At 38.8% G+C, this 14,757-nt stretch overlaps 1 protein-coding gene across 1 annotated transcript in view; it reads left to right on the top strand.

The window, feature by feature from the left end:
* SPOCK1 (SPARC (osteonectin), cwcv and kazal like domains proteoglycan 1) overlaps nt 1–7,221 on the top strand; it is a 603,884-nt gene extending 596,663 nt beyond the window's left edge. Inside the window, 2 exon segments of the mRNA XM_014592244.2 lie at nt 3,135–3,272; nt 3,751–7,221. Coding sequence (XP_014447730.2) covers nt 3,135–3,272; nt 3,751–3,941 — 329 coding nt within the window. The 3' untranslated portion in view covers nt 3,942–7,221.
* Nucleotides 7,222–14,757: the final 7,536 nt, after the last annotated feature.

Raw genomic sequence — 14,757 nt, 5'->3', positions numbered from 1 at the left:
GTTCACTGTAGGGCGCGTGCGCTCGCCAGACAGACAGAGAGAGACATAGAGACAGAAAGCGAGAAATCACCCCCCAGGGGGGATGGTCACGCCGCAATCCCTTCTCCTCCATTCTCCTCTCGGGATCTTGGGCAAGCACGCACACGTGCCTGGCGTGAGTTTTAAGCCACCGGGTCCGGGACACGAACCGCGGTCGACTACGTGGGAGTCCAGCGACATAGCCATTACGCTAACTGCTGGTTCCCCAGAGAGTTGTATCTTAAAGATAATAAATATTCCTTTTTAAAAATTTTGCTACACAGGGGAACCAGCAGTTAGCGTAATGGCTATGTCGCTGGACTCCCACGTAGTCGACCGCGGTTCGTGTCCCGGACCCGGTGGCTTAAAACTCACGCCAGGCACGTGTGCGTGCTTGCCCAAGATCCCGAGAGGAGAATGGAGGAGAAGGGATTGCGGCGTGACCATCCCCCCTGGGGGGTGATTTCTCGCTTTCTGTCTCTATGTCTCTCTCTGTCTGTCTGGCGAGCGCACGCGCCCTACAGTGAACATCTCTCAAAAAAAAAAAAAAAATTTTTGCTACACAGCATGTGTGTTTGCCAGGGGACAGGAAGGGAAAGTGAGAAGGGAAAGTGAGAAGTCTCTCCTGGGAGTGGCTATACTGCAATCCCTTCTTCTCTTGGGATTTGGGGCACACATGCCTGACTTTTATTTATTTTTTTTTAAAGCTGCCAAGTCTGGCACTGGAACTGCAGAGCTATGGGATCCATCTGTCTTAACTACACCACTAGCTGGCCCAGTAAATACTCCTTTTAATAACAACATTATTATCTGACAAAAGCAAATACTTGAAATGTTCCTCTTACCATATCATGCCATCAGTTGATGTAATTTCAAATCAAAATGTAATAGAATTGCAAGGAGGAATTACCATACCTGCAACTATACTTGGAGACTTATATATGTCTCTTTTTGAAACAGTTCAAGTAGACAAAAAGAATATAGAAGAATGGAACATGATTATTGGGTTGTCAGAAAAGTCATGATGTACTTTCCTGTCTTTTTATGCAAAAATGTATCATGACTTTTCTGACTACCCGATAGCATTCATTTATACTTATATATACTCCTGTATATAGCCATTGAATATCCAGTCTTTCAAATACATGGAATATCTGACATAGACTGTACCACAGAAATGAACTCAAATTTCAAATAAATAATCACAGCTTAGATTCACTGGCCACATACAATAAAAACAGAGCTAAAAGATGAGATTATCAAAATCCTATATGTCTGGGAGGTTTATAAATAGTTACTAGTCAAAGATAGTATTTTGATTTAAAATCTACAACCTCTTTAGAACTGACTTAAAAATAAAAGCATGGTGTACCAAAATCTATGGGAAATAACTAAAGTGAAACTTAGAGGAAACTTCATAGCTTCAAATGCATTTATGAAAAAAATGACCAAAATTTAAATTTTCATCTCTGCAAGCTGTCACACCACCACCATAAATGGAAACTATTAGGACTAAAGCAGAAAACAATGAAATTTTAAAAATAATGGTATTGCATTTGGTAGCATACTGGACTGTGAAGCTTTATGGCTTTGGAACTTCAACAGAAATACTGAAGAAAGCAGAAGAAATAAAGGTATATGCCTCCTATCATTTAGTAATATATTTGCAAAAGAACCAGCACATTGAATTAGCAGTAGTGCTCCAATAACAATGCATAATGACCAAGAAGTGTTTATTCCAGGAAAATAAAGGTGGAGGGACCACCAGTAGTTCATCTCTTTAAAAGCATATACAGAATAAAAACCATATGATTTCTTGAAGTGTTCAAATAATAATAGTAGTACCCACTCAAGATTTAAACTGAAAAATAACATCTCAGAACAAATAGAAGAAAATCTGTCTAACTTTAGGCAAGTTATTTAATCCCAGTTTATCACTATTTCCCCCCACCCCCGTAAACAGGGAAGTAGCAATAGTACTAATACCTTAAGGTGATATTGGAATAGCCCAATGGAAAAAAATGCAAGTAAAGCACTCAGCTATTAGTTCATGGCAGGGTGGCACTAGCAGTGAAGGGCTTGGAACAGTGCAGTCCACAGAATAATTTTAATACACAAAATGCATATTACTGCTCAGCAATACATATAGAAAGTAATGCATTTTAAATCTTATAGCAGTTTCACAGTCATTTTATGTGGCTGGACAGAGTATTGATCCATGATAGACTGGATGTGAAACAAAATAGCTTCTTTATCATAGGAGTTTGAGAAGCACTGCTTTGGAGTCAAATCCCAAACTCCATATTTACTAACTTTAGGCAGATTACTTACTTTTCTTGTACCTCAGTTTCCTACTTATTGAAAAGTAACACTAGTATGTATTTCATAGACTTGTGTGTGTGAATAAATATGTATGTATCTACAAATACATACATGAGGGGTCTTTAAGAAGTTAATAGAATATGCATATTACAGAAAAACTGGATTTGCTCTCTTTTTTTTGCATTGAAATAAATTCATACTTTAATTTTATTTTTCCATGAACACTTTGAAATCCCCTCATACCTTCATGGCTTAGATCACTGCCCAGAATACACATATACACATAATTTTTTTGAGAGGTTTTTTCGCTATAGGGTGCGTGCACTCACCAGACAGACAGAGACAGAGAGACAGAAAGCGAGAAATCACCCCCCAGGGGGGATGGTAACGCCGCAGTCCCTTCTCCTCCATTATCCTCTCGGGATCTTGGGCATGCACGAACACGTGTCTGGCGTGAGTTTTAAGCCACCGGGTTCGGGACACGAACCACGGTCGACTACGTGGGAGTCCAGCGATTTAGCCATTACGCTAACTGCTGGTTCCCAACACATAAGTTTTAATACATGTTAGCTATTATCAAGCCTGTTTGAACATTGAGCTCTTTGGTTGAATGCATTTAGGCTTCTAAAGGCCGAGGGCCCTGTAACTTTGACTAAGTAATTCCCAGCCAGGCCCCTTCTCTCCTGCTGGCACATCACATATCTGCTGTGTGAGCCTTCTTCCCCGATTTAGGGGGCATTAAGCCTGAAAATCTCTGCCCTTCTCTGACTAAACCCAGATCTTTGTTCCCACAGGGGCATTCATACCTCGGTGTAATGAGGAGGGCTATTACAAAGCCACACAGTGCCACGGCAGCACAGGGCAGTGCTGGTGTGTGGATAAATATGGGAACGAGCTGGCTGGCTCCAGGAAACAGGGTGCTGTGAGCTGCGGTGAGTAAGGTCTTCTGCATCAGCCCCACAGTGACGCTGGGTATCCTGTGGGTCTTCACTCTGTGAGGATCCCAGCAGAGGAATTTGAGTGTTAGCTCTGGTCTACAGTGAGTTTACGGTGGAGCCAGGGTAACCTGGAAATTACATGAGCTCCTGCACAGTTGTCTTCACAATGGGCATGACCGGGGGATTGGACAACAGTTTCTATGTCAGGGAACTGTTGCAGGCTAAGAATTTAGGCTATTACTTTTCACTTAGAATTATAAACTGCCCCAGAAGGTAAAAGCATCTTGAATTCTAGGGCTTATATCAGAGCAAATATTGTGGTGCCTGGGAAACTGACCCGGGTGGGTAGGGATACATCCACATTCACAAAGTAAATTGACTTATTAATAGGTAAGTCCCGAGCAGAGGGAAAAGCCGACATAGTTAGTAAGGTACAGGCAGACACTAACCTTGTCTTTTCTTCTTATTTCAGAAGAGGAGCAAGAAACCTCAGGGGATTTTGGCAGTGGTGGCTCCGTGGTCCTCCTTGATGACCTAGAGGATGAGCGGGAGCTGAGAGCAAAGGACAAAGAGGGGAAGCTGAGGGTGCACACCCGGGCTGTGACAGAGGATGATGAGGACGAGGACGACGACAAAGAGGATGAGGTCGGGTACATATGGTAGTGCCCACTAGGAAGAGGACACGAGTTTTGCACAAAATTGCAAGTCACTTCCTATTCCTGCATTTGTATCTAAGACTCAAGGCACCAAGGTCTCCTTTCCATTGTTGCTCTCTATACCCGACCTAAGGTTTAGAAGACAACTGCTTGTTTCCAGAGCATTCTGATTTTTGCATATGGTTGTGTGGGAGAGAGTGTTGTGTTCCGTTTTGTTTTATTTTGGACAGGAGAATGGCTGGCTTAATTAGAGCCTCCTCCTCTCCTGTGAGAATTTCGCAACAAGCATGTGATTTATGTGGAATTCCGACAGTGCAGGGAGCCCCCACCCTCTTAAACGTCAAAGACCCTTTTTGATTATCCACGCCGGTGGTTACTACAGCATGGTTCCCAGCCTTACAGTGTCTAAGTGCTTTTCTTGTGTCCTGTAGATGTCGTGGAAAACACCACACTGTACCTTTTTCCCTCTGCCCCAGCCACCCCTGGTATTTATTATTAAAAACTGGTTTCCACATCACTATTTCTGGCTTTCTACAGACAACAGCCTTAATTCAGTCAAGAGTCCCTTTGGGGAATTCATTTTCTGTATTAAAAATTGGTATCTGGATGCTTTTCTGTGTCCATGCATAAATATATATGTATGTACAGAAGAGACTACATTTGGATATATATTAAAAACTCATTTTGAAAAACAATTATAAATTTGTCAGCTTGTCCAGACCTGGACCAAAACTTCTAGAATAAAAAACTTGTACCGAAGTCCCTTTTTTGCACTAACAGTTGGCACTTGTAGCCTGCAGGCTGAAAAGGTTTCTTCTCTATGCATCAGCAGAGCTACTGGAAGCCCCTTTGATTTGGATAAGCCTCCGTCTGCCTAAATCGCTTTTCTCGAAGAAGCCATGCGACTCCCACGTGGGCAACTTCACAAGCCATTGCTTTCATTTCAGCTCAAAGCCCCCCTCAGGCTTCAGCAGTCCTGTTTGCCACAGGTCCCTCCCTTCCCTACTTACTCAAGGGCTTTTTCTAAGGCATGCACACTTACCCCCAGTTCTTTGAGAAGACAGTAATATGGTACTCCTTAAGAGAAGAAAATTTAGGATTCTTAACTCAGTGTTTTACTTTTGCCCATTTTCTATCCATAAATCATGATGAGGGCACAGGAGCTGTATAGCTTTTTAAAATTTTTTTTAAATTTTTTTTAATCTTCCATCATTTGCAAAGAATCCCAAATGAAGGCCTTGAAAGAACTTCATGGAAGCACATGGAATTAGAGTTGGGTTTTTAATAGCTAGTTCTGCCCTGTCCCTCCCTAACCCCTCTTTACAACTGTCAAGTTGCAGATAAAGAAAGCCCTGTACTACTTTTTTCCCCTAAACTCATTATTGGAATCTGCTTCCAAATTCAGTAGGGTCATCATCTCTATATTCCTTAGACTTTCTCCCCCTGTCAAGCTGGCCCATATGTAAGTACTAAAGAGTAGTCTTGAAAGTGGCCCTCCTCAGTTCAAGACTGGTCCTTAAACTCTGCCTCACCTGGTTTCTACTTACCTGGATGCCATAATTAGCCACCAAAACAAGGCTCCCAGGAGCTTCAGCCAGTCCACAAGATGACCACAAAAACTCAGGTGATAAATAGGTTCAGCTAAAACATGATCATCGTGGCAACTGAATAATCCCTACTCCCACCCCAAATCAACCATTTACATATCACCAACCTAGCTTAAATTAGCATTTTCCAATCCTTGCATTGGCAGGGCAAAGTGGTATCATCCCTCAATTTGGTCTTCCATGGGAAATGAACATACTTCACCTTTCACCTGGGAGACACAAGTACAACCAAGACCCTGAGGTTGTATGCTTACTTTCCCCAAGGAAGATTATAGGCCAGCTCTATATGAGGATCTCAATTTCATCACCTCAGTCTCAATATTTTTTATATTTTTACATATGAACAAAACTTTGAGATGATAATTTAGAAAACAGGTGCTTAATTGCAGATAATTATGATAAAGTATATAGAAAAATCAAGACAATATTTAAAAAATCTCAGTTTAGATCATCAAAGAAAAACATTGTTACTATCTCCTCTGATCTTGGGAAAATGCACAAGAGAACAAATCAAAATTGAAAAATTGATTTCACTTAGAAAAACTTCTAGGAACAGAGTGAACCATGGGTTTTAATTTCCCTAATTATCTTATGACAAGTGTCAAATTAAAATGACACTTAAAGATCCTTAGCACTAACTTAATGATGGAGAAGAGTACTCAGTAGACAATTCCCAGTAAGGTAATGAGATGTCATTTTTCAGTGAGATTGCAAGAAGATAGCTTGATTCATTAAAATATTAAATAAAAAGCCCTCCTAAGATGGGAGCCCAAAATCAATGGAGGAACATTAACAGTACTTTCCATGCTTTGCTTTGGCATGACAGCATATTAGATTTATGTTTAAACCTCTCTGGTACTTTACAGGGTTCTAAAAATTAGATTTTGAATTACCTTATCCTTTGGAGTAGAACTTCTGTTTTCCTCTTTTTGGAAGGAGCCCTTTAGATTCAGTGACCAAATATACACAAAAATATTGATTTTTAAATGAAATAATATTGCGATAATCTTGTATGTTATTTGAGACAGATATTGAGTTGAATCCTAACTTGTTTTCTGGAAACTCCTTAGGGAATAGTTTTATTCCTATTCCATAAGCAGCTCTTTTATTAATGCCATTTTCTTGGTATCCAGCTTAAATCCCAGAATTTTCTTCTACCCTGATTAATTGCCATATTAATGTCTTTTTGTTTCTACAAATATTCTAGGCATGGGAATACCTTTATACTGAATTTGAGGTTTTGTATCAGTTTCTCCTTTCTGCCCATTTCCCTATCCTCAGCAGCAAATGACAACATAACCTGTCCAGGTCTGCCCCTCTGTTCTTCCCAGGATGCCATCCATATTTGTTCTTTTCGCCTTGACCACACTGTACAGTAACATCCAAAAGTCCTTTCTACAGTGGGTGGTTTTGGTCTTTTTATACCTTTTTCTCAAAGTCACTGATGTTTGTCCCTGTTAAATGTGTAGCATTGTAATGAGAGCCCATCAAATCCACAGTGTCAATTTGTTGTCCCTATTGTAGATGAAATAGTGACGTAGAAAAACCTAGTAAATTTTGAATGCTTTTCCACGTAGACTTATCTGGAATGTGAACACAACTCTTTGGTTAATAGTAAATGCTTAACTGTAGTCCTGAGTAGGTGCATTTCTGTCTGTCTCAATAAATTTTACTTTGTCTGCAACATCTAAGTGTTTGTATTTTGTTGAATCAGCTGTAAACTCACTAGGCCACATCTCCCAACATAAGAGAACAGTGTGTGTGGACAGAATAGATGGCCAGGGGTTCCTTTAAAGCTTCTGTACCTAGTAAGAAGGTTGACCTCCAGGAGGTGCACCTATCCTGGCCTATCTCAGCCCAGCTGCACATGCATGTCCGGTGCCTACTCATTCTAGAACCGAACCTCCTGATCTCTCCTTTAGCTGCTTTTTGCCTCTCACAGGCTCCAACTGTATTCCTTACTCTTTATATTTCACTACTGTCATATTTACATCCTTACACTTTTCCAACTCTGCTTATTCTTTCCCTCCCCAGCCAATTATTCTCTAATTCTCCTGAAAAACAAAAAGCAAAACAACATCCCTCTCTTCATCAGATCTTTGAGGTTTTTGTTCATGAATTAACACACTAGGTGCTTGTCAAACATCAGCAAGCACCCAAATTGGAACAGGAATTCTTTCTTTCCTACTTTTATCCACATTGGGGCCAGTGTGTCTATGACTTAATTATACCCTGAGTGAGTAATTTCACCATGAGCTGAGGTAGGAACTACCTTATGAATAATTCCATTCCTTTTACCCCGTGGACTGGATTTTACAGACAATTTAGAGATTGACAGTTTAAGAAAAGGTGCTTCATAAATCCACAAAATAACTAATGTCAAGAGAACAATGGCCAATATGAAGCCTCCGAGATAGTTAAAGGGTACATTAAAGAGCTGTTGGCATTTGTGGACACACTCTAAATTCCTCTCAAGTCAGCACAGTTTCATAGGAAAAACTCTACATGTCTCCTAAGAATGCACCTTCATGGATGCCACGTTGGTCCTTTAAAGGTCAGGATTAAAAGAGGGAGAATAGTAAGCCAATTCTCCAGATGCTTTGGTTATACAGCTGAGAAAAAGGGTTGTAGTATGTGTTCAAAATTCTTACAAGATTTTACTTTGGTGTATTGATTAAAGGAAGGAGGGAGATTTGAAATTTATTCATTCAATGAGTTTTTGGATATTAATTGGTAGGTTTATAGATTTATAGTTTAATCTATGATGGGCAGGTGAATGCCACTCTGGGAAGGCAACACATTCAGTTCTAGAAATATAAAAATGAGTAATACTTGGTGCCTGCTCTATTATCTCCTTGAAAAAGACAGGCAAATAGGTAATCGTTACAATATAGATTGGTGGAAGTCATAATCCGTGCCAGTGGCTACATAGGCCTTGTTAAAGCTTTCCTTCCTTGGTTCCTTTCAACCATCACTCCTTAGTTCTCCTCAGTGGCCATTCCTTCTAGTTGTCCTGTATATCTTTTTGTTCAACTAGTTTTATTAATATTGATAGTTCTGGGACCAGCAGTTGGCGTAATGGCTATGTCACTGGTCTCCCATGTAGTTGACCACAGTTCAAGTCCTGGACCTGGTGGCTTAAACTCATGCCGGGCACACGTGCATGCGTGCCCAAGATCCTGAGAGGAGAATGGAGGAGGAAGGATTGCAGCATGACCATCCCCCCTGGGGGTGATTTCTTGCTTTCTGTCTCTCTCTGGTACACTCATGCCAGATATTTCATGCAAATAGGAATCAAGACCGAGCAGGATGATTATAAAAAATGGATTTTAAGTCAAAAACTGTATGAGAGACAAATGAAAGCATTGATAATGCTGAAAAGGTCACTTTATCAAAACAATATAGCATATAAACATATATGCACCAAAACTTGTAGTCCAAAATATGCAAAGCACTTGAAAGGAGATACAGTTCTACAAGAATAGAGACTGCTACACTCCATTTTAAATAATGAGAACACTGGGACCCAGCAGATGGCGTAAGTTGTGTTGTTGGACTCCCAGGTAGTTGACCACGGTTTGAGTTCCAGACCCAGTGGCTTAAAACTAATGCCAGGTGCGTGTTCATGCATGCACAAAATCCCAAGAGAATGGAGAAGAGAGAGTGGCATGGCTATACCCTCAGGGGGAGATTTCTTATTTTCTGTCTCTCTGCCTCTCTGGAGTGTGCATGGGCCCTATAGAAAAAAAAATCTCTAAATAAACAATGATAGAACAGCCAGAAGATCAATAAAGAAACAGGACTTCAAAATCAAATAATTGGGCCTAACAAAAATATACAGAACTCTCCACCTAGTGACCACAATTCACATTTTCTTCATTTGTACATGGAAAATTCCTTAGAATTTATTTTATTGCTTTAAGACTTTAAACTGTATATATTTTAAAGACTAAACTATTACAAGGTATCTTTTCTGATCATGGTAGAATGAAATATACATTCTAAACTAGAAATAAATAAGAAAAACTTGAAAAATTTACAGTATTTGGAAATTAAATACATATAAATTATGGGTCAAAGATGAAATCACAAGAAGAAATTAGAAAGTCTCTTGAGACAAATGGAATGAAAATGCAACATAAAACTTACAGTGCTGAGAGAAATTTATACTTCTAAATAATAAATCAAAAAAACCCTCAAAACAATAGCCTAATTTTATGCCTTAAAGAACTAAAAAAGAACAGAAATAAAATTATCAGAAGAAATAATAAAAATTAAGGCAGGAATAAATATGTTAGAAAATAAAAAAAATAAACTCAAGAGTTCCTTCTTTTGAAAATGTAAACAAAATAACCTTTAGATCAACTAAAACAAGAGAAGCCTCAAGTTACTAAGATCAGAAATGAAGTGGAGAATGTTACTAATCATTTTTAGATATAAAAAGGATTTGGGACCAGCAGATAGTGTAATGACTACGTCACTTGACTCCCATGTAGTTGACCATGGTTCGAGTCCTGGACCTGGTGGCTTAAAACTCATGCGGGGCACGTGTGCAAACGTGCCCAAGATCAAGAGAGGAGAATGGAGGAGAAGGGATTGTGGCATGGCCATCCCTCCTAGGGGGTGATTTCTGGATTTCTATCTCTCCATCTCTCATTGGCTTTCTGGTGAGTACACGCACGCTATAGCAAAAATCTCTCAAAATAAAAAAGAAAGAAAGAAAAAAGATTTTAAGAGAGTACAATGAACAACTGTATACCAACATACCAGATAGCCTAGATTTCTAAAAACATATCAAACACATAGTATATCAAAACTGAATCATGAAGAAATAGAAAATTTGATTAGACTTACAATTAATAAGGAAACTGAATCAGTAATCAAAAATCTTACAATGAAAACAAGTTATGGACCAGAGAGCTTCCCTGGTAAATTTTACAAATCTTTTAAAGGAAAATGAACACCAATACTTCTGAAATTCTTCCCCAAAAATTTTTTTAAAGAGAAGGGAATACTTCCTAACTCATTCTCTGAGGCCAACAAGAAAACTACAGACCAACATCCCTAATAAACATCATGTAACATCCTATAAATTGACTACAAAACTGAACTCAGTAACACATTAAAATTTTATACATCATACCAAAGCAGAATTTGTTCCTGAAATACAAGGCGGTTTAACGCAAAAAGAAATAAGTCAATGTAATATATTATCACTATTAATAGAATGAAGGAAAAACAACATATCATTCCAACTGATGCGGAAAAAGCTACTACCAAAGTCACTTTTTCCTGGTAAAAAACAGTCAACAAACTAGGAATAGAAGGAAAACATAACATAATAAACACAATAAAGACCATATGTAAATAATCTATATATAACATTATAGCTCATGGAGAACACTGAAGGTTTTTTCCCCTATGATCACAAATAAGACAAGGATATTTGCTTTTATATTCCTATTCAATATAGTATTGGAAGTTCTTGCAGAGTAATTAGGTAAGAAAAATAAAAACATTAAAATTGTAAAGAAGTAAAATTATGTTTTCAGATGGCATAATCTTATACATATTGGGTAGGAAAAAGTCATGAAGAAAAACATTTAAAAAATGGAGAAATACATCATGAATTTTCTGATTATGCAGTAGAAAACCCTGAAGATTACACAAACAGTTCAGAATTAATAAATTTAGCAAAGCTAAAGGATACATCACACAAAAAATATGTATATTTCTATATACTAACAATAATCTGAAAAAGGAATTAAGAAAGTAATTCCATTTATAATAGCACCAAAAAAGTAAAATTCATAGGAATAAATTTAACCAAGGAGGCAAAAGACTTTTACACTGAAACTACAAAACATTAAAGACCTAGGTAATGAAAAGACATCTCATGTTCATATATTGAGAGACTTAATATTGTTAAGATGTCAGTGCTACCCAAAGTGCTTTATAGATTCAGTACAATTCCTATTGAAATTGCAATGATAGACCCCTATTCCAAAACTTGATCTCAAGAGCGTCTGGAATCTCAATAGACTCTGAATAGCAAAAACTATCTTGAAAAAGAAGAACGAAGTTGGAAGACTTACACTTCTGATTTCAATATTTACTACAAAGCTATGATAGTGAAAACAATGTGGTGCTGGCATAAAAACAGACATACAAATGAGTAGAATAGAGACCAGAAATAAACCCTTATATATAAAGGCTTAAATGATTTTTAATGAGGGTGTTAAAACCTTCCAATGAAGAAAGTATGGTCTTTTCAACAAAACGGTGTTAGGAAAACATCACAGATATTCCATGCAAAGAATAAAATTGGACCTTCTTACAACATGCTAAAAAAGAACTCAAGGGGCCAGCAGGTGGCATGGTGGTTAAGGCACGGGACTCAAATGGCCAACCACCATTTGGCCTGGAGGCTTAAAAATCACATTGGTTGTGTGTGCATGTGTGTCCAAAATTCTGATAAAAGAATGGAGGAGAAGGGATTGTGGTGTGGCCATCTCCCCTTTGGGAGTGAGTTCCCTTTTCTACTCTCTGTCTCTCTCTGGCAAGTGCATACGCCCTATAGCAAAAACCTAAAAAACAAAACAAACAAAAAACCCTTGAAATAGATCAATGACCTATAGATAAGAACTAAAACTATAAAACTCTTACAAGAAAAAAAGCTTCATGACATAGGATTTGGTAATGATTTCATGGCTATGAGACTAGAAAACCACAAAGCAAAGAAAGAAAAATAGATAAATTGGACTTTATAAAAATGAAAACTTCTATATATCAAAGGACACTATCAACAGAATGGAAAACAACCCATGGAATTGAAAAAAGTATATACAAATCATACGTATAAGAGATTAATATTCAGAATAGACAAAAAAAAACTCTTACAACTTAACAAAAAAGCAACCTGATTTTATTTTATTTTTTTGGAGAGGTTTTCACTATAGGGCACCAGAAAGACAGAGAGAGACAGAGAGACAGAAAGGGTGAAATCACCCCCCAGGGAGGATGGCCACACTGCAATCCCTTCTCCTCCATTCTCCTCTTGGGATCTTGGGCACGTACGCACACGCGCCCAGCATGAGTTTAAGCCACCGGGTGCAAGACTTGAATCGTAGTCAACTACATGGGAGCCCAGCGACATAGCCATTACGCTAACTGCTGGTCCCCAAAGCAACCTGATTTTTGAAATTAGCAAAGGACTTGAGTAGATATTTTTCCAAAGAATACATACAAATGACCAATACGCACATGAAAAGATGCTCAACATCACTAATCATTATAGAAATGCAAATCAAAACCACAATGAAATACCACTTCATGGGACCAGCAGTTAGCATAATGGCTATATCCCCGGACTCCCATGTAGTCAACCGCGATTCACGTCCCGGACCCGGTGGCTTGAAACTCACGCCGGGCGCGTGTGCGTGATTTCTCGCTTTCTTTCTCTCTGTCTCTGTCTGTCTGGCGAGCGCATGTGCCCTATAGCAAAAACCTCTAAAAAAAAAGTGAAATACCACTTCATTTTTTTTTTAGGAAGGCTATTCTCAAATAAATAAATAAATAAATGTTGGCAAAGATGTAGAGAAATAGAACCTTTGTGCATTGCCACTACAAATGTAAAATGGTGTAGCCACTGTGGAAGACAGTATGGCAATTCCTCAAGAAGTTAAAATGTAGAATCAACATGAGAGTCAGCAATTTTACTCTTAGTCACATACTTTCAAAAACTAAAAACAGGAACTTGAAAAGATAAATTTATTATACCATTATTCACAATAGCCAAAATATGATAACCCAAGTGTCCATCAACAGGTAAATGCATAAACAGAAGGTAATATATGCATACAATGGAATGTTACTCAGCCTTAAGAAGGAAGGAGGCCCAGCTATGGCAGCACACGTAGCTGCTTGGGATGTTGAGGCTACATAGGGTGCTGGGTTCAATTCCTAGCCCTCCAAAAGCCAGGGGCTGTGGTACATGCCAGGAGGCTAAAGCAGAGAGACTGAGAGCCAGTAAGAGCTTTCCTAATATACTGCACACAGCTGGACTCCCACATGGATGACATGGTTTGAGACCTGGACCCAGTGACTTGTAAATCACACTGGTCGTGTGTGCATGCGTGCCCAAAATCCCAAGAGGTGAATGGAGAAGGGACTGCAGTGGGGCCAGCCCCACTGAGGGATTATTTCTCATTCTCTCTCTCTCTTTCTCTCTGTCTCTAGCAAGTACATATGGCAAGAAACTAAAAAAAAAACAAACTAAACACTGTACATACATAGGTGTGCACATACATGTGTGTGCATGTACATGTGTGTGTGCACACACAAAACCAGGGAACAGGGAAAGAAATTTTGATACATGATACAATATGGGTGAACCTTAAAAACATTATGCTAATAAAATAAGCCAACCTGAAAGAACAAATATTTATGATTCCACTTTTATGAGGTATTTAGAATAATCAAAATCACAGAGACAGAAAGTGAATAGTGGTTACCGGAGGTTTGGGGGTGGAGAGAATGGCAAATGGGGAGTTGGTGTTTAATGGGTACAAGAGTTTCAGTTTGGAATGAAGATGATGTTCTGGAGAGGAATAGCAGTGATGGTTGCACTACAACATGAAGTACTCATCCCAGTGAACCATATCCTTAAAAACGGAGTGAACTTTATGTTGTGTGTATTTTACCACAGCTGGAAAGGAAGTGTCCTTCTATCCTGCTTCTGCTTATTCCTATGTGTTTGAAACATGAGCAGTTACTGTCTGATGGATGAATAATGAACACGAGACAATGGGAATGGGAATAAAGATAACTGCCCAATTCATTCTGCTTGGAAAGTTTTGTTTTTTTTTTAAAGAAACCTCATAGAAAAGATGACATTTGATCAATACCTTTACACAGGTTGAATTTTTCATCAATTCACACAAGTTGAATTTTTCATCAATTCACACAAGTTGAATTTTAACAACTTTATTGAGGTAAAATTACCTAGTATAAAATCGACCCATTCTGAAGAACAGCAAATGGCCTAAAGATTACATCATTAGGGGACCAGCAGTGAGCGTAATGGCTATGTGGCTGGACTCCCATGTCGTCGACCATGGTTTGAGTCCCGGACCCAGTGGCTTAAACTCACACCAGGTGTGTGTGAGTGCGTGCCCAAGATCCTAAGAGGAGAATGGAGGAGAAGGGATTGTGGCG

This window comes from Tupaia chinensis, unplaced genomic scaffold (genome assembly GCF_000334495.1).
Source record: "Tupaia chinensis unplaced genomic scaffold, TupChi_1.0 Scaffold000672_1, whole genome shotgun sequence".
Taxonomy (NCBI): Eukaryota; Metazoa; Chordata; class Mammalia; order Scandentia; family Tupaiidae; genus Tupaia; species Tupaia belangeri.
Note: the sequence above shows the minus strand (reverse complement) of the source record. Positions and strands in the feature narration are given on the sequence as shown.